This window comes from Aphelocoma coerulescens, chromosome 3, assembly GCF_041296385.1.
Source record: "Aphelocoma coerulescens isolate FSJ_1873_10779 chromosome 3, UR_Acoe_1.0, whole genome shotgun sequence".
NCBI lineage: Eukaryota > Metazoa > Chordata > Aves > Passeriformes > Corvidae > Aphelocoma > Aphelocoma coerulescens.
Genome location: NC_091016.1, coordinates 18281640 through 18309109, shown reverse-complemented (window position 1 = coordinate 18309109; position 27470 = coordinate 18281640). Strand labels below are relative to the sequence as shown.

At 44.3% G+C, this 27470-nt stretch overlaps 1 protein-coding gene and 1 long non-coding RNA gene across 4 annotated transcripts in view; one reads left to right on the top strand and one right to left on the bottom strand.

The window, feature by feature from the left end:
* STUM (stum, mechanosensory transduction mediator homolog) overlaps positions 1-25750 on the bottom strand; it is a 49756-nt gene extending 24006 nt beyond the window's left edge. For both annotated transcript variants that reach the window (XM_069009284.1, XM_069009285.1), the window contains exon 1: positions 25561-25750. In XM_069009284.1, coding sequence (XP_068865385.1) covers positions 25561-25750 — 190 coding nt within the window. The remainder of the gene's footprint in view (positions 1-25560) is intronic.
* The window catches only part of LOC138107721 (uncharacterized), a 28465-nt gene continuing 24643 nt past the window's right edge, over positions 23649-27470 (top strand). For both annotated transcript variants that reach the window (XR_011149667.1, XR_011149666.1), the window contains exon 1: positions 23649-24695. This is a non-coding gene — a long non-coding RNA (uncharacterized lncRNA). The remainder of the gene's footprint in view (positions 24696-27470) is intronic.

The window sequence follows — 27470 nt, the reverse complement described above, 5'->3', positions numbered from 1 at the left end:
TGCTTGAAGTATTTGAGACTGGAGAATTTCTGCTGAACAGCAAATGCAAGGCCCCACTGCATAATCCACGGTGGTGGAGCAGACCTCAGAATGCTGCCAGGACTTGCTGAATTATCTTTGCAAGTTGCACCTAATTGATTCCCAGACTGGTTTTTTTCCCTCCTCTTGGATAAATGATGTGGTCCCAGAACCACCAATGACATTTTGCGTCATATCAAAAGTGGGTGACAGCCCAGCTGCACGTTAGACAGGAAATGAAGAGCCAGGGAAGCTGAATGACCTGTCACTGCTTCTGCTGCTCGCCAGGGTGTACCGGTTTGGCCAAATTTAGAAATATATCCCCTGAGAGAAGGCAGGTCACCACCCCTCCCCCACCAGGTCTGGGAAAAAATAAATTTTCCTCGAAGGAAAGTGAAGGAGATAAAGCTATTTATTTAACAAACACATGGGAAAAAGAAAATAATGCTAAATAATAAAAATCTCTCGCTGTGGAGAAAACACCTGGGAAAGTGTTAAGAGTCCTCCCTTTGGTCTCCTCGGAGCTGGGACTTGGCCCAGGGCCAGGCCCTCTGTGCTCGATGGAAAGTCCTCTCGACGTGCACTGATATTGAAGCAGTCCAGTAGAAAAGGGAGAAAATCTGAAATTCCAGGGAAGGAAAAAAGTTCAACTTTCAGTCTCTCTCTGGAAAAAAAGAAACTGAACAACTGGCCAAAAGCTGACCGGGCAGCCACGAGCCGGGTGCCTCCTCCCTCCCCTGCCGCAGCTGGAAAAAAAGTCGCTATCTCTGTGTGACCTTGAACAAGCTGCAAACTGCTTTGAAAAAGTTTTGCTCAGTTTTTCCTTCCCCTTCTCAGGCTCAGTTTAAAGGCATAAAAAGGCACAAAAATTAATTTCTGGGCATAGGGCAGTGATATGGGATACACATCATAAAGTCACCCCAAGACACAGGGGCACTGCTGTGAAAACAGCCGAGGCACTGCAGCCTTGCTTCTGCTCAGTGCTTGCTTTTTTTCTTCTTTGCTAATGGAATGGAGGGAGGATTTTAATTAATTTGCATCCTTATTAAGTAGGCCAGCATTCAGAGAAATAATGCAATTGGCTTCCAATTATAACAAACATCAGGGAGAACAAAAGGCATGACTGCTGTTTACAGCACAGGGCACTTTGCTCAGGGCTCATCTGACCTAAGTGGACTCATTCCTGCTGCTCTGTAATTTTATCAGCAATTTAAAAGCTCTGTTTCATGGAATCAGCTCTACTGCTGGTTGCTCTCTATTGTCTCCTGCCATGCAGAACTTTCTGTATTTATATTGCCTACTGTTAAACCAGGTACTTATCCCACCTTGTGTTCCCTTCTCCTGCTGCCAGCTGCCAGGAACACCAGCTTGGATGCTCTGCCATGGCTCTCCTAGTCCCAGTCCCAGGCTGCTCTGCACCCACCCATTGCAGGAGCCTGGGACCTAAATGAGAGAGGAACCAAGGAGCCAGAAATAACTGTCCACTAAACCATCTCTTGTTTCTTAAGACTCTCTTTAAGATTCTGATCCTATCCACGGAAATGAATTTTCTGTTTTCTTAATGTACATCCAGAAACAAATCTCAAGCCATTCTGTCCTGTGCTGTTGATACAGAAATAATTTGAATGTGAGTTTTCACCCAAACTTGACAAACCTGGAAGCTTCAACAGCAGAATGTCTGGGGAGAGCCCCTCCTCCTTTCAGAGAGGCCATGAAACCTCCTGCAAGAAAAGCTTTCTGGCATTGATACCTCCAGTTTCTAAAGGATGGTGGAAGGAAAATCTGTGTAATAGCAGAAAAATGATGAGGAAAAGGCTATGGATTCTTATGAGCTTTCACAAAGGCTCTTGCCAATTATACAGTGACAAACCGAAGTTTATTCTTAACTGTCTGTGCCAGGGAAAGCTCTTCCTTGTCAGGCACAGAGCGGGAGGAGGGCACGCATGATCCTCCAGCTCCCACACGAGTTTAAGGGCTACTGGGTGAAGTCACATCAAATGCTCGCTCATCCTCCTGCCTCTGCCCTCGCACAGGTTAATTAAGTGCCATTAGCGCCCATCTCGGGGAGCTCAATTGAGCAGAACGAAAGCAGCAGGCCAGGGGCAGCGCAGGACCCCTCCCTCCAGCCCTGCCTGGATGATCCAGCCCAGCAGCCACAGCTCCAGGCGAGGTCTGCAGCTGTGCTGCCTCCCCTGTCTCTCTCATCAATGCCTTGCAACAAATTTAGCCCTTTGAAGCTCCCTGACAGCATCTGCTCTGCTCATGGAAGGATGGATTAACTACTTCTAAGATTCATTGAGCAGGGACTCTGAGCTCGCTGTGATGCCCTGGAGCCCTTAACTGTGAAGACAAATCATGTTAATTAGGGACTACCAAGACACAAGACAGTATTAATCTTATTAGAAAGTTAGATGGGGATGCAGAGCAATTAGAGGTTATTGTACTGAACAAGGCAGCTGAAATGGCACTGTAATAAATTACACCAGCCTCCAAAATCACCCTAAAGTACAAGCCATCTTTTAAGGACTAGAGGAATGTAAAACAAAAGTGACATAAATGTTCAGAGATCTGCAGTGATAAGTGTGCAGGAGACTAACAAAAATACCTTTTTTTATTTCTTAATCCAAAAAACTCAGTGCACGCATTTTATGAGCCAAAGTGTCTCAGGCAGGGACAAACAGGACGTAAGAGAATTGCACTCTAAGTGATGTGGTGCTGTACCCAGGAGTCTGGAATATGATTTGTGAGACCAGAACTCCATCCTGGATTTTCAGCTGCTTGCTAAGTAATTTGGAAGCTGTAACTCTATTCTCATAATGCCAAAGTAACATTATTAAGGTGTTAATTTAGATAGTCTGTCAGGAAATTTACTGTCTAGCCTGGTGGGGCTATATCCTTGTTGTTCTGTTCAGTGCTACCATTATTCAAATAGTGACGGGGTCTTGCTTTTAAAGGACACTTTTCATAAAACCACTATTCTTAGATGAAAAGTAAAGCACTTTACCTACTGAAGCCATTGCTGTTTTGTTCAGATACATAGCATCCAAAATACTTAGGCGATGGTGCTTTACACTCTAAGTTTGGCTTTGGTACCTTCAGGTGATTCAGACAGTTCACAAACAAAAATCTCATTTCATGGTCGTTTACTTGATTGAGAATACCAAGATGTTTTATCCTATTCAGCAGAGCCATTAGGGAACATTTTCAACAATACATGCAGCTTTTGCATTCCTCTAAAGTGGAACTTCCCACATTACCATCCCTGATCAGCAGATTCAAACGTGATGGATTCTGCAGAAGAGCAGCGTGGGATGAGGAGGACAAGGATCCACACAGAGCTGGGCTGCAGCAACCCATGGCCTCTTTGGTGAGGGTGCTGTAATTCTGGAGTTGAAGCACAAAGCCAGAGTGAGCCTCTACACATGACCAGTCTTGTTCCTTGGACAAGCTCTGGAGTCTTCCAGAGCCATTCTGGCTCCCCTTGGAAAGGTTCCATGGAGACCAACAACAGCAAATCTCTTTTGGCAGCCGAGAAATGAGCTGTGGTACCTTGTGCCTGACATCACCCCAGCCCAGGCTCCATAAATAGTGCAGGCTGGGGTGACCCCTGACTCTACAGATTCTGTGAATATGAATACCAGCCAAGACAAATGAATCCAGCCCAGATAGAACAGTTTTCTAAAGGAAGATTTCTTATTAGGAATGAGAAAATGTGGCTATTATGGAGGCTAGTGCATGTGTCAGCATCAGCAGATGTCCCATGATGTTGTGGATGCGGACCTGAGCAACCTGCTCTCCTTTAACCCACTTGGAGGAAGGACTAAGTGACCTCCAGAAGCCTCTTCCAGTCCCAGCCATTCTGTGGTATTTCAGTAACTTTAACTACTCCACACAAGGCTTAGCTGATCTCTCTGGTTCTTTTCCCAGAGCCACATCCTTCTGCCACCACGTCTGACAGCTCTTGAACACGGGCCTCTTCATGATTGCTCAATTTATTTTTGAAAAGCTGCTCTGGTTCTAAAATGTCAAGTGCAATTACTCTCACAGCAATCAGAAAACTTGCTGGTGAGTTGCTGATCACACCAAAACAGGTGAACTTCAAGTCACTCCCCTGAGCCATGCATGCTCCTGTCAAACAGCTCAGCCAGCCTCTCAGGGGAGATGCTTTGGTACCAAAGGGAAATACTGCTTTGTGCAGAAGCGGGGTCCTTCTTTAGAAGAAATATTTATATGGATTAAATCATCATTTCTGCAGGGGCTAGTCCTCTTCTGTCTGAGAGCAAAGCTAAAGGAAATGCCACAGCTTAGCTGAGCAGGTCACAAACAGATGAGTACTGGGTCATGTTCAGGTGCCAGGTTATCCACAAACAGTTAGTGCCTCTGGCCAGCTGGGATGTATCCAGCAAGGCCTGCAGAGGCACAGCCCTGTAAATGTGCTTGTGAGATTTTATACATGGTCTTTTCATCTGAATGCCCCCCTCTTCCCCCCATCACTAGGAGCTCTTGTGTTCTCAGTTTGCAGAAAATAGCATTTGATTTATACATATTTCTGTCAAAGGACAGATATTCCCTTTACCAAATACTTTCCAATCTCTGCCAACTAGCTACTGGTCAGCATTAGACAAAAATTCAATTTGTAGATATCACAAAGCACTGAGCTCCCAGTATCACAATAGAGCCCATAATGATTTTGAGTAAAATATGAAAAGTAATACCTCTAATGTACAATGACTCAAGGACCTCATTTTGCAGAGGCTAGAGGAGACTTATCTGGAGTGAGGTGTACCAGGAAAGTGTTGTACAGAGAAACTCGAAATGAACATGGTTTCATCCTGCTCCTCTTTTAATTCTGATGTGGAATAGTTTACAATGAGGCTGGGGACAATGGTAACATGGTACAACACTCCTATGCAGGGCTGCTGGAAGCACTTATCTCACTGTCAAAAGGTGCAGCTGAGATTCAGACTTTTAAATGTCCTTTCCAGAAGTCACACTGGGGGCAGCAGACGAACCATAACACCTGACACTGCAACGCAAGACTTCACAACCTAAACAAAGATGTTGTTTCTCTGCTCCTCTAGGTCCTCCAATTAAACTAACTGGAATTCACTAGGGTCAGTTTTTTATGGTATTTTCTAAGCAAGGCTGTTTTTTGAGGAGTACCAGTCCTGCAGAGGAAACAGAATTCACATTTGCCACTTGTGTGCCAGCCAGGGCCAGGACCTTCAAGTGGGAGGCAGTGTTTGCCCCCCACAAGACTCTCCCTGTGCCTAATAGCTGTTTCTGCAGTTCTTGAACATCCCCAAAGCTACTCCTCCCTTTTTTGGCGGGGGGGAACTGTGTACTGTGGCTCTCTGGAGCAGCTCAAAAAGCTTCATAACCTCCCACTCACCAAGGGCTGCCTTTTGCACCTTGCACAGCTCCCCCAGTCCAGGACTCTGGAGCAAGCAGCAGGGAAAGCTGAGGAATTCATTTCCTTGGAAAGAAGGAGTGGGCATAGAAAGAAAACACTTCTTTCAAGAAGCCAAGGCACAACTGAGGGACCATCCATCTAACCTTTATTCATTTCTCTGTTGTTTTACTTTTCCTTCTGCCAAAAAATACATCTATGTTGGACCCAGATTCATCCCTGATGTAAATCTACTGACTGCCAGAATTACACTGGGGATTAATTTGGTTCACCAGGTCTAACCTGATCTTGGCAGCAATTCTGAAGTGCAAACTGCAGGAGGACAGTACTTTTGAATAACAGTAACAGGCCCTGGCAAACAGCATATGCCTGCTGCTTGGTACGAGGTTGCTAAGTCAAATTCAAACATGGGTAACATGAATAGCATGGATGCATCCTTAAGCAGAATTAGAAATGGAAGAAAATTGATTCTATATGCATATGTGTACCATCCTAACTTTTTTAGCAAGTCTGTTGAGCTGTATGAGGACCATACATCTGATGCTCTGCTCAGCAGATGGTGTTGCTCTCCTTGCTCCCCAGCTGAGCAGGACCACAGTGCCTGCTGATGGTGGCAGCTCTTTGGGCTTGTCTTGTGCCCAGAAGCTGTACAGGTGGGAGACTCATTATCCAGCTCCTCTGACTCTCCAGCTTCTAATGGCCAGCTGTGGTTTAAGCTCATTATCCCACCTGGATTCACTGTATCAGCATTCACACTACAATGTGAATTCGGTTTATGGGACCGCACAGCTGAAACTAAGGGGAGATTGGCACTTTACCCCACTACAGAAAAAGGTCTCTTGCAAGTCTCCTACCTCTGCAGAGTTGTGTCAGTCATGCAGCTTCCCTTGTCTCTCCAGTTCCCCTAACCAACTTGCTTCCTCCCTCCCTTTATCTTGGAAGTGTTGCAACATTGCCTCAATTTCCCTTCTTTCACAAATGAAGTTTCTGTCCTCTCTGCTGAAATAGTTCTCCCGAGGTCTGCAAAGAGTCTGAATGAGTGTCAGGACATGTGCTCCATGTGCAGTGTTTCTGGTTCCTGGCTCTGGTCTGCACTAGGGCTCTCTGGCATCTTGCCATCTGCCTCACTTCTGTCTCCTACTGTGTCCTCAGCATCTCTCACTCTTTGTTACCATCCTTCTCCTGTTTCACAGAGGCGCTGACTCAGCCTCTGCAATTCCCTTCCCCCTGTTTTCTGCTCCCTCCATACCATGCCCTCTTTAAACTTCACCTGCACTCAAGCCTTCGTGTGCCATCTCCATTTCTATGCCAGTGACTCAACTCCTGCATCTCTTTAGGACACTTCTCCCACATCCTGCCCACTCCTTCTGGTTTCTCTGTTTGGACATCCTCTCCTCTTAATGAGGATGGCAAAATCAAACTCCATTTCTTTGCACAGTGAATGGTTCTTAATGATGACACCACCAACCACCTCTCCATCAATCTGGCTTGCAAGTAAATAGAAAAGGAGGATAGTGTACTTAATTCCTCCCTCTCCTTTTCCCATGCACTCAGGTCGCTCCAACTACTATTTCTTTTTCCTCTCTCTCATAAAGTTAAATGCTTTTTTCCTTTCTTATATTCACCTACTCTCTAGCCAGAGTTCCCTTTCACATGCTGCTTCAAATGCTTTTCCCTCTAAGACTTTGCTTTCAGAGCTGGTGAAAACCTGTTACTGTTTTCATTTACAGACATCCTACAACACAAGCCCCCTACCCTGAATCTGAACCTTGAATTTTTTCTAGATCCTGTGTGACACAAGATAACTCACTGTAACAATTTATTTCTGTAATTAAAATCCATATTAGGAATCTATAAAGGCTTCATCAGTCAACCCATTGTTTTGTCATTTTGGTTTTTATTTATTTAAGACTAATCAATAGGTCAGATGCTTTTCTTGCACACCTAGGTGCCTGCAGCTCTAACTACCAAAAAGACAGGCAGCAATACTTTCTCCTGCCCAAAATTCAGTAATAGTGCTCCTTCCCACACCCCTCCTCAAAGCAGGGGCTCTCCTGTGTGCTCTGTAAGCACGAACACTGATGTGCTGCTACACACCTCAATGTTCTCCTCCTACTTAGGAATTCCTCACTCGTCTATGCTAATCCCTACAGGTGCTGAAGTGTATTTCTACAGTCGTTATAACTTCCTACACTTAAGCATTAAATTACCCCACGTTTCTAGCTAAAATAATTCATTTTTCTTTTAATTTTAGTGATTAAAAATGTAGCTTTTCCTTCCCTCACATTTTACAAAATGAGATTTCTAGTACAGTACTGTACAAAAGCAGCAATCCAACACATTAGAGCTATTCTGCCATCTTTTATTGTGCCTGCAATGAAAATAAATAAGCATTTATTTTTAGCCGTGCTACACAGAACAATCTGATAGCAGAAGCCTGTTATTGTCATTCAAAGGAGCATTTGTTTACCCAGATGCACTCATGAAAAGTTATCTTAAATTTTACAGTTAGTATTTTGCAGAGAAAAATGTCTGTTCCATGCAAAATCCAAAGACATTGATGCACTAAGACCACATCACAGAGCAGCTGCATCTTACTCCTTTTCTTGGAGACGGATTGGAACAGCACCACCACCCCTCTGGGACATCAGAGTCATCCACAGCAAACCACGCCTCTCCATCTCAGACACAGGGAAGGAATTAAGGCAGTGCAATACTCTAAGCAGAAGGGTTTACTGTAGGATCTCACATCCTTAATGATTACACTGTGCACTAAAAATGGAACCACTGTCCTACAGCAGCTCCTTGTAGGGAAAAGCTACAAGTTGGTTCAGCAGGGGAGAAGGGAAGTTTAAGTTCAAAATGCACAGGTCGAACTCCTGAATGAGAAGTTGCTAAGGGTTGTGCAGACCACTTTAGTTCTCACCCAGAAAATGCTCCTCATGTAGAAAAGGAGTTTCAGCACACAGTAAAAGCACTGGGTGCTTGTGACTGGGCAAAATTGGAGTAATGGATGGGCCTGGGGTGTAGGTGGAACAAACCAGCCTAAATGTGTGATTCATGAAGGGTCACTAAGCCCAGGGAGCTCAAGGCTGCAGTGCCCCCCTGGCAGCTCCTACTGTGTTACCTGAAAGAACTAGAGGTAGCCCCAGGACTTTTTAGAAATCTTTGTATTCACTTTTTCAATTTTCTCTGTACTCTTCTCAACTGTTGTATCTGACAGAAAGCAAGACCAGATTCGGGGTGGGAAGAGGATTGGATGGAGTGAAAATTGTGATTCATTCCTCTCAGTACTCATTGAGCTACTACTGAGCAAAACACACGCAGAAGAAAGGTCAGTCAAAGACTATGACAATACAAGAGTGCAATTACCACTCGTGGGGTAGGAAATTCCCTGAATCTCAGAATACCTTGAGGAAGAAAGGAGCATCTGGAGAAGGTGCTGGTGCATTTGCTGACATGCTGGCTGGCTGCACAAAGCAGAACCTGTCTGGTGCTGTGGGCAAGTTCAGTCTCATCATTGCCAGACAAGTGACAAATCAGACAAGGCAGGCACAGTCTGACCATCCATGGGATCCATGTGATACATCTCATTTCTAGATCTGGGATTAAGGCAATACAAGTCTATGAGAAAAGTGCTTTTTATTTTCCAGTTAGTGAAAATTAACAGCTGAGCCAAACTGCTCAGCAGGGAGAGAACACAAACATAATTCTTACCCTTCTCAAACGTCTGGCCCTAAACTATTTATAATCCTTCAAAAAAATTTTTAACATATGCAAGTAACTGCATCTATTTTTCTACTTACTCTGTTTTAAACATACTGTCTCTTCTGTCCTAATGTCCACACTGACAAGAGCAGCACTTCATCTAGTTCTCTTTATTTTAGCATCTCATAAGTGCTAATGATACCCATGTGTACGTCTGTGTAATTACACATGGCAGTGTTCTCTTCCTTCTGTTGAAGAATGATAGAAGGAAGGCAGAGAAACCAGAGCATGGACCTTTGAAAACACTTAGGCACCAAATTCCCACTGAAATCAAGGAATTCCAGGCTAAATCATGCCTCAGGCCATAATGAAAGAGCCATCAGGTTGCTCAAATTCTGGCTTTCCTTGTTAAGCCTTGCTGCCCTCCATGGGTTTTGTCTATAGTGGAATATACAGATTAGGATTACAAGTATGGACCAGAAAATAAGTATCTTACAGGATATTAAAGAATGTTTATCTGAAATGTCTTTCCCATGCTGTCATAATTTATATTTCTTCCTGTTTAAGCAATGCTAATGATATTTTATGAGGAATTTTATAACTTGAGGAGAGCAGAGCTGATCCAAAAGCATCCTATCAAGTGTTTATTCTGTGCAGCTACATTAGAATTTAATAGGCTGAAGAGGAACAGTGGCCAGACAATTAATCTCTTCTTAGTGTAGGTTATAAACCTGTATCAGAGTCAGAAGAAGGGAATATGTCTGTGTCACAGCAGGTTCAGTGCAAAGTCTTTCCAGAGCTCCCCTAAACTTAAACTTGGCTTTAACCATGGCTTTGCACTGAGTTTTTAGCAGATGGTTTTCTCTGCTTTTTCTTGATGTGAGGTGCTGTCATCTCCAGCCAAGATCAAGGGACAGATACTGTTTGTAGAATTGCTACAATCAAGTCTCTGATGGAGATGTCACTGTCCCAGGAGTCAGAAGAGTGAGACAGGAAACCTTTCTACATCAGTCACAACCAGAGATTACTGCCAGACACCATCCTGGCTGGCTGGGGTGAAGTGAGGAGAGGCAGTACCCAGTTCTCACCTGTCAGCCCCACTGGTAAACACAGCAGCTCTCGATGCTACTGATAAGGAGCATGCAAGGACCTCTCTCATATTTTCTACTCCTTAGATAATGCATAAAGGAAAGAAACATTGTGGACATCCAGCACACCCCTCAAGGAAGGGATCTAAATATCACCATGAGCAGTGCTGAGAGAACACGTGCTCCAGGTGTTCCATAGTCAGCAAAGCCCTCTGGACTTTCAGGCTGTGCTAAGGAGGGATGCTACGGACGAGCAGGACAGAACCTGGGGATGTGCTGTGGTGAGCTGCCCATGGCTGGCTGGCTGCCAGACACCCACCCAGCCACTCTCTCACTCCCCTTCCCACCCAAAGGGCAGAGAGGAAAAATAAGATTTTAAAAGTTTGTGGGTCAAGATCAAGAACAGCAAGATCACTTACCAATTATTGTCAAAGGTGAAACAGACTGGACTTGGGGAAAATCAATTTATTGCCAATTAGAAAAGGTTTGGATAGTGAGAAACAAAACATGACCCTTGCCCCTTAATTTTCCCTCCACCCCCAGGTTCAATTTCACTCATTCCTGATTCCGCTTCCTCTGCCCCACTCTGAACAGTGCAGGACAGATGGGGAGTGACAGGGGATTGATTTGTGGTCAGTTCATAGGAGTTCCCCTCTGCCACTCCTTCCTCTTGATACTTTCACCTGTTCTGGTGCTGATTTTTCCACAGGCTGCAGTCCTTTGGGATAAATCTGCCCTAGCATGAACTCTCCACAAGCTGCAGTTCCTGCCAGGAGTACCAGTTCCAGCATGGGCTCTCCATGCACGTCTCTCTGAGATACTCTCACAGATGTGTCCCCCTCCCTCCCTCCCTCCCTGCAGCGCTCAGCTGCCCAAACCTTGCTACAAAAACTCAGTATCACACGCTTTGGAAAAGAGCTACCAAAGAGCTGCACTCTAATGATGGAAATTATAGAAATTACAGGGTTTTATGTTGAGCACTCGTAAGAAAGAGAGGAGGTCTGAGCTTCCAAAATGCACAAATTCCATGAGACACAGCAGGTGTGTATGCATTAGGAGACAGCACGGAGGTCAGAACTACTTCAGTTCTTGTAAGGACGAGATGAGATCCAGAAAGATGTGTGGGCAATGCCTGATGTATTTTGAGACTATTGAAGCAAATGGCTTATTTTGCAAACCATATAATGGGTAGCTTTCATCTGACCTAACTTCAGGTATCTGCAAGGGATGTGTCTTGATCTGAGCCACTTACCCTTTGGAGGCAAAAAGAAAAACAAAACAAAACCAAAAAGAGATGGAGGCCCCCAGAGGGTGTGATTCACTTAACCTAATTTAAAGAGATGAGTCACATGCTGGTAGTACCTAATTCCTCCCCACACATTATAAAGGCAACCAGCTCAGGTGCACAGGTTACATGAACCCCATCCAATATGCCCAATAAAAACATTTGCCATTAAGCTATTTTGATTAAATAATACAAATTAAAATTCTCCTGCTTTAGTGTATCAGCCAGCTAATCAACTCCTTTAGGAGGAACTCTTCCTACAGGCCAGTAGGATTGAACTCTTGTTCATTACAGATCTTCCTCTGAAACTTCTGGTACTGCCAGTGTGGGGCACAACAGAGCAAGGACTTTGCAGGACTCCTGTTCCCTTGGTGTAGAATACAGCCCTGTTACTATGGATACAGGAGGATGGCAGGACCTAAACCGTGGTTTATGGTAATACCAATGCACCTATTTTTAAAGAATGCTTTTACAGCTCGTCCCTGTTGGTAAAGAGAAGTGATGCCTTAGGTTTTAACTTTTATATTTTTCAAATCCTGTACTGCTTAGTGTGTAACTCTGAAGTTTCTTGTAGCCTGTTAATTTCTGCTCTCTCATGCCAGGCAGACATAACAAAGCCTCTCCAAGACTGCTCTCCAAGGACACTCAGACCATCCTAGGCCCAAAAAGTATAAACCAAAGCCTCTAAAGGGGGGGAATTACATCATTAACTGAAGCTTTAATTGGAGAATTAACCCTGCTATACAAATGAACCAAACCTATAAAAGTGTGAAGAACTCATGACCTGTTGTCCATCTTGGGGTCCATCTTGGCAGTAGCCTCTGGCTCTCCAGGGGGTACCTTTGAAGGCTTTTCAAATAAATACCTACTTTTATTCCTTACTCCTGTCTAGTCTCTGTTTCTAGGAGGCCTCTCAAGGCATCAGAAGTAAAGATGAGTTCTTTGTTCTGATCATTACATTTTATCAAAATGACCTTGTTGTTGCCTGAAGGCTTTGCAATACTGATGAAATGTTCCTGCAACAGCAGGAAGACATCTAAATTTGATGTTTCTAGCTCTTTTCATACTGCTTTTCTTCTGGAGGGTATCTTTTTCCAACATGACAGTGTTTGCAGGGCTCAGATGAGCCCTGTTGCTAAGAAACAAGTCCCAACTGTGCCTTTAAAACTCTGCCTTTAAACATGCAGCTCCAGGAAATGTTTTTCTTTTCATTACACTGTATTGTGTGTTTTTATTATGACTTCTTTTAACTTGGATCTGACTCTTGAGGTTACATTTCTATCACAGTCTTCTGGGAAAGGACTTTTTCCACTGTCTGTACAATGCCGTGGTCACCTACATAGTTGCAGAAATAATGTATTTTAAAATGTATTATTTAGAGGTCACAGTAAGGCCCCATTTTGCACACAGTTGTGGTGCAAACAAGAAGGAATACAGAGCCTACTTACCACAAATATTGGTTCATACTGAACTACAAAGCACAGGATAAATCAGTGCTCTTGCAAATGGCAAGCCCGAGCTGCACCTGTGCTTGTCTGCCTTTGGGTTTTGGTGTGGGTTTTCTTTTTTGCCATACACTAACTAAAAGTTAAAAAGTTAATGCTGAAGCCCCTCGTGTGTGTGCAAGATAAGTTTGTGGCTCTCACAGGCATAAAGCAGATCATAGAAACATGTGAGGGAGCAACCAGCACATCCAAACTAAAAACTGCTCTGTCCATCCTACCTATTTACTGCGTTTTCATTAATGCATGGCACAGACAACACCTCTGCTCTCAATGAACGCAAAGTCCAAGAGGGATGGAGGTAGTTCATTAATAACAGTTTTCCTGGAAGAGATTAATAGAAACTAAAGTGTGGCTGCATTATTTGAGGCACTGAATTTTGCAAGAAGCCTGTGTAGATTCTCTTGCCACTTTTGCCACCAACTTCCTGGACAATCTGGATATTTCCCCTGAATTCTCCACTCAGATTACAGACAGTCTTAAGTGTGTGACATAACTTCTCCTTCATATCATAACATTCCCTTCTGGATCATAACAGGACTTGAGTGTAGTCTGCACCTCACAGAGCTACTGAAATAATAATGACGTGTATGTGGCACTTATGGACACTGTTTAGGGGTGGCTGTGATGGGTTAATGATTGGACTCAATGAACTTAAAGATCTTTTTCAGCCTAAATGATGCTATGATTCTGTGAAAACACTGCTTGACTACCTGCTTGGCACTTCTCACAACAGTAAATAGTGAACTTCTCAGGAAAGATTTAAATCACAGTCACTGGAGTAAGTTATCATGTCATTTAGGTATCGTTCCTTTTACAAAATGTACCGCAGAACATTTACTAGTGTGTGATGAAGTGTCATAAATATTTAAAACAAACCCACATTCATAAGGGAGAAAGCAGATTAAGTTTTATGATGCAGCATAAACCAGATTTTTAGCTTTGGCTGCTGGCTAATTTGAGGCATACAATTCTCAGTGAGTGTCCAGCTTGGTACTGCAACTTGGGAAGAGTCTTCCCTGGTTTAAAGGGCAAAGAGCTCAGCTCTGCAATTCTTCTTTACAGAAATAATACAGGAGTAAACTCAAGGGGCCAGCTCAGTGTTGCTCGAAGCAAAAGAGGTGAAACTCAAGGGGCCAGCTCAGTGTTGCTAGAAGCAAAAGAGGTGAGCAGGGGTGAGACAAAATAGCTGTAGAGGCTCAACACCACATTGCTCTATAAGTTGTGGATTCTCAGCTCTAACAAGCGAGTTAGGCTTGCAACAGGAACCTTTTGTACCTGTTTTGCACTGGTTCATATGATGGGTTGGTGCTCCAAGCAGTGTGACCTGGAATCTACAGAGCAACTGGAAAGGGGACACCCCCTCTGTGCAGTTCTGCCTTGGCACAGAGAGTAAATGAACACCAAAAGAACATCTGGTGGATTGAAAACGTTGATGTGAGACCAGAACACAGACACACACGTATTGTACCAAAAATACCATGTTTTAGTTAATACACAGAAGAAAAAGCTTTTATTCTTTGTGTCAGTACAACTTTTAATCATCACAGCCTCAGTAAGAGAAGGATTCCCTGTGTAATTCCTGAGCAAGACTGGTTTCCAGGAACTAATGCTTGTTCTAAACTCCACCACAGGCTTCTTCTAAGTGTCAGCTGCACACAGCACAAGGAGACAGATCCTACTTTTAACTGCACTGCCTTGAATTTACCATCCAAAGTGGAAATACTGAGGCTTAGCTCTGATGGAAATGAGCATTTGCGCCGTCATGCAAAGGCATTATTTGGGTCAGGATGGGCTGGTGCCATGGACTTCCTGAACCCAGAGTCCCCCCCCATTCTGCTCTCTACACCCATGGCTTGGTTCAAGCTCTGCTCTGCACGTGTGCAGCTGTCCACACCTCTGCAGGGTGGGTGTAAAAACACAGATTTTTTGTGGCAATACGTGATGTAAGGGGTTGGCTCTCCAGGCACAAGAATCAGCTCCCCATATACAGCTGACCAAGAAAACAAGAACCAAGTTAGATCACCTCAGGGAGTCAGGAGAATCCATTTCCACATTGTTTCTGTGGGATGTGTGGGGGACCAAGTGAAATAAGTACTCACATGCAAGTCAATGTATAAAATTACATTCTGACTTTTTAAAGAGGAAAACAAGAGACTGTTTTTATACTCTCAACTGACAATGATTGTAGTCCCTGTGCTCTTTTCTCTCTTTTACATGAGACAAGAAACCATCCCACCAGCTCTCTGCAGCCACAATGAAATTTCAGTAGGAGGAAAAAAAAAATCCCGTGATGCTGAGTCTAAAATATTGTTTTTAAAAAAGTTTAGTTCTTGTTTTTGTCAAAACCTTGCTAAACCTTCCCTGGCAGTGATCAGTTTGTCGGATGCAGAGCTCAGGCAGAAATACAGGCAGCAAACCAGCATCATCAGCTTTGGACAACACACAGGAAGATTTGGCAATGCTTTCACAATTAAACAGATCAAGAGAGGTAATTTAATGGCCCAATCCAGAGAATCCACACTCATCAAATTGTCTAACTACATTGGAGAAAATGTTCCAAGTCTTTCAGTGGATTACCCAGTAACTAGTCTGGTGCAAATCAACTTGGAAACGAGTCTGCTTTGTCTCAATCATTTCAAAAAGACAGAAGGAAAGTATGGGGAACCAGGCTGATCCCTCAGCCAGGGAGGGATTTTCCTCTGGCTACACCTCACAAATGTCTCCATTTTTGACCATTCCTTTCTCACCATCCTAAATCCTTTGTGAACCCCTCTCACTAAGGCAGCAATTCCAGAGTGTGTTGCAGGGCAATGAGAGTTGTGTGTCCTCACAGCTGCTTTGTGTGTGTAGATCCAAAAAGGTCCAGCTGTATTTTTAGCCAGAATTTAGTCTTCACATTCTTGGAACTGATTTTCAGTGGAAACTTGAAGTCTCCTCACTCCAAAACAGTGCTCACAAGGAGACATGAAAAAAAATCTAAATTACAGGGAATATAAATATATATAACTTATTTTTTCTTACTATAATGAACTTGTCCTGACCACTATCAGTGAGAGGTCTGACTCTATGGGCCACTCTGCATTGTGACTTCTGTGGGGCCAAGTTACCATCTCTGTTCCCCACACAGCATAGCAAATACAATGTTGGATAGTCACATCCAAAATATCATGTTTATGGAAATCAAATTGTCATGGCAACAGAAGAGGTCTTGCAAGTACTTTTAAAATAGCAAATTAACAAAGCCAATTTATGAAATATAAAATCCATTCTTTTATAAATGCTCTTAAACAGATACAACAAATGGTTTTCTACCTACAAAAGGCTTTTCTTTAATGCCATGATCTCACTTCACCATAGTGGCACATGTAATAGATATGCATGCAAATAAATACGTATTTTACACTTAAACCAGGAAAACTATTTCAGCTGGACAGTATCATACTAATGTGATCATTTAGCTTATTTCAGGTGAAATATTTTCACAAAAACATCATGATTCATACTTTGTGAAATTACTGAACTTTTTAACCTAGTGAACTTATAACAATGGCACATTATAATCTATCTATTAGTCAACAGTAAATCTCAGTTCTTCAAAGGCTTATTACCACTAACACTTAGTAAAAATGTACAAACACTTTTTTAAAACAACATTCTTGTTTGGTCCAATTGATTTTTTTTCCCCAACACAATCACAAAATTAATTTGACCATTTAGCCCTTTTGCATTCTTTAAAAAACTTATTTGTGCTTTAACTAAAACAAAATTATTATCCACAATCTCAAAGCATTTTTAAGTTCTGTGTGGGTATTCACCAATGCTTGTGGCCAACTGAGAGTTCAGCCCAGATAACAACCTGGTGAGAGGCTGGATAATGACCTGTCTTGTTTAAATTCGTGTTCCCAAAGATGGCTTTAGTCCCCTGCACAATTCCTTGTATCAGCATTATTTCTGAAGTTGGAAATGCAGTACACAATGAACCCCTGCAGAGAATGGGATTATATTTCCAAGAGTTCCACACATTGTATTCGCCATTTCCTCTGACAAGTTTTGACCATGATCCACTCCAGGATACTCCTCTGGGTATGTTTACATTGGGATTTTTAATTTAAGTTAGTGTATCGCCCATCAGTTTCTATCAACTACCTCATTTATATTTACTTTATTTCATGATCATGTGCTGAAAGACATGGATGTCCATGGTTTTGTCTAATATGGCAGAGTTGGAAATTAGTTAGTAATGTATCCTCTTCTTTAAATTTAAAAGCTCAGTACAATTTTGCCATCCTTCAGTGCTGAAAAATCATCACTCAGATTCTCCAAAACTGAGAATTTAAAAAAAAAAGGAAAAGGCAACTCATTCTTTCTTCCCACGGCCTCCTTTTTTTTTTTTTTCTTTTGAGACAGGATCATTATCTTCAAATCCTGCTCCACAGCCATAAGAGTTACATTTTTTTCTTTTCCTGAAAGCAAAGTTCTCATCTAATCAAGAGCCTCAGGGGACAAGGTTCTAAGGAAATACCAAATATTGTGTGAGCTGGGGTTGCATTGCTAGGCCTTTTGAGATGCTGTCAAGTAGTTAGAGAGAAATTGTTTGATTTGTAACTCCTTTGGAATGGAAACACTGAGTCTGAACTGTCTTTATTACAAGGCCTACATTGCCGAAGGAAGAAGGGTTGGGAGCAGCTTCTAAGTGGTAATATGGACAGACAACAAACTGTGGAAATGAGTATTTTAAATCAAATATTTGAGTTCCGTCCACTTATTTTTTCCTTGACTCTACACAGAATGAAACCTAAGTGTATAACATGATAAATCAACAAGTGAAATATAACTAGATAGAATGGTATGTGATTTTTTTTCTCAAGTTCTTACAGTATGTTCATTTTGGGCCTCCACAGATAACATAAATGCTCACAAACCCTAGGAAGGGGAAGAGGGATTAACTTCTTCCCTTAACGAACAAACTCCTTATCTTCAGCAGAACCAAGGAAATTCAGGTTTCACACTCCTGCAATCTCTAAAGCAAGGTCAATGACACAAACTTTTATTTCTCCTGCGAGGCTGGGCCCTAAGCCTGTCAGTGATTAAAAGCCATTTGGACAGAGGCCTTAATAATATGCTTTAACTTAGTCAGCCCTGAACTGGGCAGGCAGCTGGACAAGAGGGTAACGCAGTTCTAGTGCTCGAGGCACCAACTCTGGCATGCCCCAGGTCAGCGGGAGTCCAGCTGTGTTCTTTCTGTGGGTCGCTGGAGCAACTTTGGCATCAGGAAAAGGGCTACTGGCTGGGCTGGCTGGCTGGCTTCTTGGCAGAGGGAACACGGCAGGAGCTGATGGGATCATCTCACGTTAGCTCAGAGACACAGGAAGAGAGAGGCTGTTCGGGTCTGACTCCTAACAGGTTTATTGTGAGAAGTTTCGCAACCCAAACAAGCTCGGAAAGGATGGAATGTGATGGGATCCTTCCCCGAGGCTCGTCCTCATTTTTATAGAGTTTGAAAACCGCGGTGAAAGGGGAAAACAACCAAAGAGTTACAAGCCAGGGGGAGGATACAATTTCACAAGAACCACTGGGGGAAACCGAGAGGTGGGAGTTTTAACAGAGAACCAGTGAACAACCGAGTAACCGGGAATTTTCCCGAACCGGGGGAGGCGGCTTGTACCTGGGCACCGCCCAGGGGGTGCAGCTTAGGCTTCTGAGCCGCCCCTCGACCCACCCTCTGAGCCTGCCTCTTCGGGAAACGGGATCCAGGGGATGGGCTGGGATTGATTGGCATCACGCTGCCCCAGCCCCGCAGTGGGCTGGGTCACAGCAACGAGATGGTAGTGGTAGGTCCCTTCCAAATGAAACAGTCCATTCTGCTTTGTCTTCCACCAGCGGCTTTGCACAGTGCTGCAACCAAGTCTGTAGGCATCCACCATGGTGCTGCAACTGTGTCACTTTGAAGTTGTAAAGTGGAGACAAGTCTGAAGACAGGAGAAAGAATGTCATCTGTCGGATTGACTTCTTCTTATTGAAAATAAGACAAGAAAGCTCTTTTCATTTTCTCTTTTCCAGGTTACCTCTGAATATAAATTTTCATAAATAATTGCAAACTCCAGTCTCTTTTACAAACCTTAGGACTATTTGAGAATCCCTTTACCATCCAATCACTTGCTTCTCCACAAAATTCAAAACTGGGTACAGATTCTAAAATTCACCTTTGTGCCAGCCACTGCCAACTGCGGGTGTGTTTGTGTTCAGGGTCCTGCACAAAGGAGCCTGAGGAACCTGGTTTCAGCTTCCTGCTCCTCCCTTTACAATCCTGAACAGCTACAGAAACTCTCAAAGTTCTTTTCATGGTGGAGAGATTAAATGGCAGCGAGCTGCTGCAGGCAATGGTGCTTTATCAGGCTTTGTAAATCTCTCCAACACCCACTGATTCAGAGCAGGAGAAAATTCACTTCCTTCCTGCTATCCAGACTAGGAAAAATTCACCTGTCAAAAGCACTCTCCTCACCCAAGTTACTTTTACCTTCAAATCCTTTCACTCCTTTTCTCCCTTGCTGAATCTCTGCAAATGTACTTTTCTCCTTCTGGACTTGATTCTGTTTCTCTCCACGTCACACCCTTTGTCTGGAACAGCTTTCTAGCCACCTTAAAATTCAGCTGGTTTACTTGGCCATTTAGCAGCTCTTCTCTGCTGCCTGCTCCCACCTTCACTCTTAATCTTCAAGTACATCTGTCCAAACTGCATTAAATAGCAAACAAGATTACAAGATGCTGAGCAAACCCTGTCTCCTTAGGTGTTCATTAAGTAATGAATATCTCCACAGAGCTGCTCCGACAACAGCAGTGAGCAAAAACCACTGAACGAAAACGTCCCTGGCCATTTCTTTTGTCTTCTATTTTGGTGGAAACAGAAGGCATGAGGGAGGCAGAGAAACTTGTTTGCATTTTAGCTGGTCTGGCACTGACAGCAATTCAAAGGCTGCAGCGCTGGGTTAGTGCACAGCTTGACAGCAAAATGAACCAAAAAGTCATTTTAAATGCAAGCGGAGCTCAACAGCTGACTTCTACCAACTGTAAGAAGCTAGGAGCAAAAACTAACCAAAGGACAGAAACAGTACTAAATATTTGGACCAAGGAGCTACAAACTTGAAATACTTTTGCAGTTATTCAGATCACTAATTATCTGTGAACCTCTTTTGAGTTTTCCAAGATTGATTGTCATTCTAAGTGGTCCAGACACTTCACGGCACAAAAATATTCCGGACTACCCAGTGGTGGTAAGATTGCGGAATGACTGTTCAATACCATCAGCCAAGCAAGTTATGTAATACAACTAGACTTCTCACTTAAATCTCTGTTATAAAAATAAAAGAAAAGAAAATAAAAGAGGAAGTTAATGGTCTTCTACTTGCTGAAAAGAGCAAAGACCTGCAGGTGCAGAAACCTGAGATTCAGCTCTTCTTGTGCCCAACTTTACCTCGCTGTGAGGATGATCTACAGCTGATACCACCAGTACCAGTAATGGAGCAGTAGCCTGGATGCACACATTTTACTGCAGGTGTCATTTCCTGCCTTGCACAAACACAAGAACAAATCACCATAAAGAACTTCATGACCTTTTCAGTGGAAAAATACAAAACCTGACAGAGTGAAGTCTACTGGCAATAGGTTTGCTTTGTTTAATTACGGTCCCATGAACAAACAGCTTGTTTCTGCAGACTACCAGCATCACAGGCTGAAAGGCAATGTTAGCTAAAAAACTGCAGCAGTAAAGTTCACAAACACAAATTCACACAAACGCTGGAGCAAACCTTTGTTTTCCACAAATGAGCTTGTAAATCACACAGATTCATTGGATTGCATGTGTATAAGGAAAAAAGATATTTTAAAGGCTCATCAATACCAAAAGTAGTTTTAGATTTTAATGCACAGATGTCTGAAAGCCCAAATTTCTTTTTTGCACTGTTTGTTCTACCATAGATAGCAAAATGTGGTTTTTCCTTGAAATTCTTTGTTTCAATAATGAAGGCAATGGAGGCTTGCTTGAGGCATCTATTTACCATTCCAACCACAAAAATAAAATAAGTATTGGTAATTTTATGCAGATCTTATCCCTTCAATTTTCTCAAGTGTTGTGTTCTGTACTTCTGTTCATCTCTTTGGAGAGCTCATTCTGCTCAGGAGAGCCTTGGTTTCTAATGAGAAGATGCTTGGCTTCTATAAACCAAATATTAAAGCCACATTCACACAGCTGAAGGTACGGTGCTTGAACTCTATCAAGACTGAATAAACAGATGGCAGAAGATTCGTGGTACGGAGCTGACACACCCGGGAACGGGAGAGCTGCACTGTGGAACCACGGAAGAAAAAAGTCCAGTGGGCTGGGAATCACCCCTTCTTTCTGGAGCTGCCATGAGAGGCTTTCACTCCTGAACTCCTCCACGGGCTATTTCGTGGCACATGGGTGGCTGCTCTCCTATCCTGCGCTAACATAATTTTATGCTACGTATTTCAATTACTCTCTGCATAAAAATAGTGTACATGTGCAATGCAGGCTGTGATCCAAAAGTCCACCCCCTTCCTGACAGGAGCCATTAATCTCGGAGAATACCTCCGACTTTCAGATAATTTCACTCACTTCTCACATTTCCCTCAAGATTCCCCCCCTCCCCTTCGTTTACCCCCTCCCACACACGTGATGTCGAGAGAAGGAAGAGCAGAGAGGAAGGAGGGCAAGATTCCCATGTATCAGCTCCGGGAATGACAAGGAGCCAGAACTTCTCCCACGCTGACTGGCACATGGCAGCTCCAAGAGAACACAGTCTGCCAGCTAAAGGGCACGGCCAGCCCTTCTCCCATTTGCCATCTGCAGGGCTGGAGGTGCACACTGCTCAATCGTGCGGGAACGGGAGAACTGGATACACTTCCACCTCTGCTGACAGCATCATCTTCCATTCTCTAGAGCTCATCACTGCATGATTTGGCCCTGATGCCTCAGAGCCTGCTTCAGAAACCCAAAGCCAGACCAGAGGTTGCAATGCCTGTGGCAGAGCTGGAGCTGGAGGGCACGATGGCTTTTGCCACAGCACCCGGTGACTCCTCCCTCACCTTCCTCTCTTACTATCTCCTCCGTTTATGAACCTGAGCTTGGGACACCTTCACTAAAGCTCAGTCCTACAGCCCTGTTAGACACAGATGAGAAAGACTGCGCTGGACCACGGAAAACTGATCCAAAACATTCCCGAGTGGTTGCGCCTATCACAGCGAATGGAGGGAATGTGAAATTTCAAGGCTATTCTGCAAAACAGATTACAAGTAGATGGGCTAATCAAGATTTTTTACACTGCATTTGGTCTGAATTTAAAGTTTTGGCAAGGCAGAAGTTAACATATCCCCTGGGTATGAAAAAATTCCTATGAACTACATCTTTTGTAACGTGTATGAAAAGAGTAGTTAAAACCCAGTTTACAATGCATCTTAAAACCTGCAGTTCTGGGTTATTACATAAAACCCTGAAAATTAACCAACTGAAAAAAATAAACTGACTGTAAACAAAAAGAAAGTGTTACTTCTCCTGTCTAAATAGAGTACTACTGCAGAACATAAATAGCACAAAGGAAAAATAAACCAGATATTTAAAATTCTCAGATTTCACCCTCACAGGTGACTTCCATAACACAGCAAAGATAATTTAACTAAAAAAGTAGAGGCTTTCAGATGCTGAGAGTCTGCCCAAGGATTTGGTAGCCTGCATCAGACTGCAGTTTCTATTTGGATATCACTGCTCTGAGGCATGGGGCACTAATGAAAACCTCAAATGCACCAGTCTCCAAGCAGTGCAAAACTTGATTTATTCAATGTTGCCCATTTTCTTGTCTGCTCTGGTGGTTTTTGACCCTTCTTTGCAATTGCACTGCAGAGTCTACACATGAATGACAACTACATGCAAAACAGATGAGTGATGAATTTAGGGACTGAGAAATAGAGGACTTCCATTAACACCTAAACACAGTCACACTCTCCAACTAAGCAGGCAGAAATATACAGCAAGCCTGTGAAACATCATTTTAACATGTTATAAATCTGGACTACAAGAACTGATGGGAATTTTGCCATTTACTTCGTGGGGAACAGGCTCACATCCTTGATGTGAATACTTCACAGTGCTGCAAATCTTATCTCTTTTACAAGTGTTGCTCAGCTCATTGAGATGGCTGAAGTGCAACAATGACACAAAATCTCTTTTTACCTTGAACATTCCTGCCAGTAGATTTGTGATCCTCCTGTTTCCCCTCGTGTGTGGGCTTTGTGATATATGACAAGATGTGGCTGAGAGTGTAAATAGCTGTATTCTAGTCAGGTGTATCATCTCAGAGTAAGTTTTCGCTCAAAATGCATGCGAAATTAGCAACTTCATTAACAGAATGGCTTATTTATGTACAAACTAAGTACCATGCTTTGCATACAGAGCTTGGGATGCATCTCCACAACGCTGCATTTTGCCAGTCTGTGGGGATGCCACAGGGAAGGATTTCTTTTGATTTGTAGTTTGTTTGTTTTGCTACTTTTGCAGCAGGGTACCAGGAGGAACAGTGGTACAGCCAGCCAGATCGTACTGCTGAAATCAACGCATCCAAGGGAAAACAAGTTTGAAAAAAATCTCCGCCTGTTAAAAAAAGCCCCCAAAGCAGAATTAAAACCATTTTGTGCTGGTCCAACCTGTCAGTGGTTACACAACCAACACGGCTGCATAGTCCAGATTCAACTCCCAAGCTTTCAACCAGCATGGGCTGGGAGCCCTGAACACTCACCTTTAGGAAGGAAGCGCTGTCCGCTGTCCTTCTTTAGGCACCTTCCGTGGGAGGGAAGGCACAACACTGGCTACCTCTGGCAGACCCACAGCAGCAGCAGCCAGAGAAGAACTCTGGGCAGAGAACCACATTTCAAGCCAATTCCCACATGAGGATTACTTATGGGGGTCTACCCTAGCAGGATGAAGGGAGAACACTGAGGGTTTTCTAGTGTGCTGTGAAAAGCAGCGCAGTGTGAAGCATCAGATCATTCGGATGAGGAAAAGGGCGTGGTAAGTCCTTTTTTCCTGTACATCTACAGTGAAGATGTGGTGTCTTCTATGCCAACAGAAAACAACACTCACTTTGAAAACTCTGGTTTTGAACTTCTCTCTCTGAAGTGGGAAACTAAGCCCCAGGAAACCTAAAACTCCATGACAGCACTCAACTCCAGAGTTTGTCTTTGATTCATCACTCCAGGTTCTTCAGGTGGCTGCACACGAGGGATGTGCAAACAACACATCTGAGCACAATGCATTGCATCTGGAAGCACACATACCAGTCCTTCCACAGGAAAACCCAGAGGTATTCCAAAAGGTGCAAGTTTTCCTCAGGAATACATCCACAGGTTCAGAGTGAGCACGCTGGAATAGCAATGGCTTGTACATGTTGCACACACTATCCCACCCACACTTAGGTAGTACTTTAATCAGAACTTTAAGAATTTCAGATTTGCTAAAGAATTAAGCCACCTGAAACACATGAAGCAATTAAAGGCAGGCAGTAGCCCTTTAAAAGCAGGGCTAGGTGGAGGATACTCCTGTATCACAAGGAAGGCTTCTACAGTGGTCACAGTAGCAGAAAGAGCAGCCAAAAATGGACTATGAGAGACTTGAGGTACGGGTTAATGAGTTATGGATTATTTTGTTTGGTTTTTTTATTAAGGTGGTTACTTTGCTTTCAGCTAGAATACTGGTATTTAGCCTTGTGTTCCAGGGGCTTTTGTAGTCTTCAAACTGTAGGCTCCTGTTACAGTAAGCAATTCCTAATTAAAGAGGAGGAAAAGGAAATATAGAAAGGATGCAGCCCATCTTAAGGATGTGTTACCTGAGCTCACTAGAGACTTTGTATTGAGAAACTGCGAATCCCCAGTTTCTCTGGACAACGGTTCTAATATTTTCCAGGGGTCTCCATAGAAAACCCGGGACGGTGGGCTCTGAAAGCTCGCCTTAGCCAGCGAGTGGTGTGGTCACCGCGAGCTTTGGTCCTCTGACTAAAATCACAGTTCGCGAGACCGCGAACAGCTGAATCGCTTCTAATCCGCACGATCTCCGCGCGGCGAGAACGGAGGGGTCGGAAGGCGCGGGGGATGGATGCTCTGTCCCCGGCGCCGGGCACCGGCGCTGCCCCGCAGTGGCGGAGCGGGCTCGGGCCGGTGCCCCAGCCCCGGTCGCCGCTGCCGCGCGAGGGAAACGCGACCCTCGCCCGCTCCACTCGGTGGGGTGCGGGCGCTGCCCCGCGGCTCCCCGGGGACCCCGCAGGGCGCTGCCCCGGTCCCCGACGCGAAACTTTGCGGAGGGGCTCCTGCCTCCCTCCTTTCCTCCATCCCTCCCCGCGGTGCCGTCGGGGAAAGTTGCCACCGCGGCGGGGTCCGGCAGCCCGGGCGGCCCCGCCGGGGCGAAGCAGCCGCAGGTGGGGAGGGGGGACCCCGCGCCCCGGCCGCCTTCTCTTCCTCCCTCCCTCCCTCCCGTAGCATCCTTACCCAGCCCCGGCACGAAGGTGTTGAGGAAGAGGCAGATGACGGCCACGGGGAACGGCATGTAGGGGATGGCGGCGCGCAGGGGGCCCTTCTTCTCCCGGACCTGCACCACCACCCCGCTGGAAGGGGCCGTGCCGCCCCGGCTGGGCTCCGCGGCCGCCGCGCTCTCGCCGTCTTTGGGCGAGGGCTCCATGGCCGGCGCGGCCGTGCCCCGGCGGGACCGCAGCTCCCGCCGCCGAGCGCGCTCCCGCCGCCAGGCGCGGCCCCGCCTGCGCGCCCCCCGCGCCGACCCCTCCCCGCCCTCCGCCCGCCCCTCGCGGGGCTGGATCCCGCCTGCATCCCGGCAGATTCCCGAGCGCCGCGCCGCTTCCCGGAGCGCTTCCCGAGCCGCCGGCGCCCGCAGCCGTGCGCCCCTCGCCTCGTCCCGCCTGGGCAGCGAGAAACAGGGCAAGGCGCTGTCCCGTTCCCCCGCTGGAATGGGGAAAGACAACTCCATATGAGGGAGCGCAGAGGCGGTGGAAGATCGTGCCCCGTGCGCCCTTAAAAGTAGAAGGTGTAAGAAAAGGTGTAAATTAAACCCACACGCGTTTAATTGTTTGAAAATCCCTGCGGTAAGGAGGAAAAGGGAGGAGAGCCACAAGAATTGGAAGGCAAAGAAAAAAAAATGTCCCTGGAGAGCTAAACGCAGCTTAGGACAGTGTGGAAATGTGTATTCATTCCTCGGTGCCAAGAGACGAAACGTGCCTTTGTAGGGCTGGTGATTATTGTTCAGCACAGAATTCAGTGGGTGAAATGGGAGCAAAACTTGAGCGTGTCTAGGTAAAAAAAAAAAAAAAAGGAAAAATAAAGACAATAATTGTCACTGCAGACGGGATTCAGCAGAGAAAATGGGGAAAATATTAAAGGCATTAATCCTGATATAAAATGTAAGTGTGACACGTATATGGGATCCTTGCATGAGAGAGACGGTAGTCTGTGTCTTATTGTGCATTTGGAAGCTGTGCTTTTGCCGAGGAATTCCTGCTAGGAATTTAGATTTTAAGAGAAACCTTGAACTACTTTATTTATGCCACTTGAATACCACCTGACAATGCGTTATTCAACAGTTTAATTGATTAGACTACAAATTAGCACAGCGAAAAAGCTGGGTAAGCTAAATGCAGAATCTTTTTCCTAGGTTACATTATTTTTCTACTTACTGGGCTTGAAACCACAAAAACATGACAACCCATGTAAAATCTCTCCTTTTTAACAACAGGTTTTCTTTGCTTATCTTCTTCTTTGCTATCTTCTTATCTCTTTATTTTCTTTACTTATCTTTTGGCTTGTCTTCTGAGTGCATTTCATCCAAAAAAATCTTCCGACTTTTTAAAATTAAGCACATAGGACTTTTTTTTGTTTAAGCACAAAGTTTAGACACGGTTCTGAAACATATTAACCAATCTGGCTTTTCTTGGGTTTTTTTAATGGTGACATTTATTTCTATCAAAATAGTTCGTGACAGCCTAGACCCCATATTGCCTAGACACAAAGCTATTGGAGAGGTGCACCTTTCTCTTGGAAGGATCTGATGAAACTGATAGGGACTCTGTCTTTCTCTGCTGGTTTATCAAACCAGTCAGATGAGCCATCCTTATGGCATGAGTATGGATTAATTAGAGCCTGTACAAAGCAGAATCCAAGTTGGAACACAATCAATAACTTGCAGTGACATAATTCTCTATAGGTTCTGGAAATGGTGTGTGGGTGAGCCCGCATCACCGACAGTAAAAGCAAGCAAAAGGCCATTGTGAGAGTAGCCCAAACAGAAAATCAAAGACGAAGATTAATGAAAACAATATTTTGTCAGCAATGCTTAATAACAAGTCGGCTTTTATGGAACATTTCCTTGGAATATCTCAAAGCGTGTGACA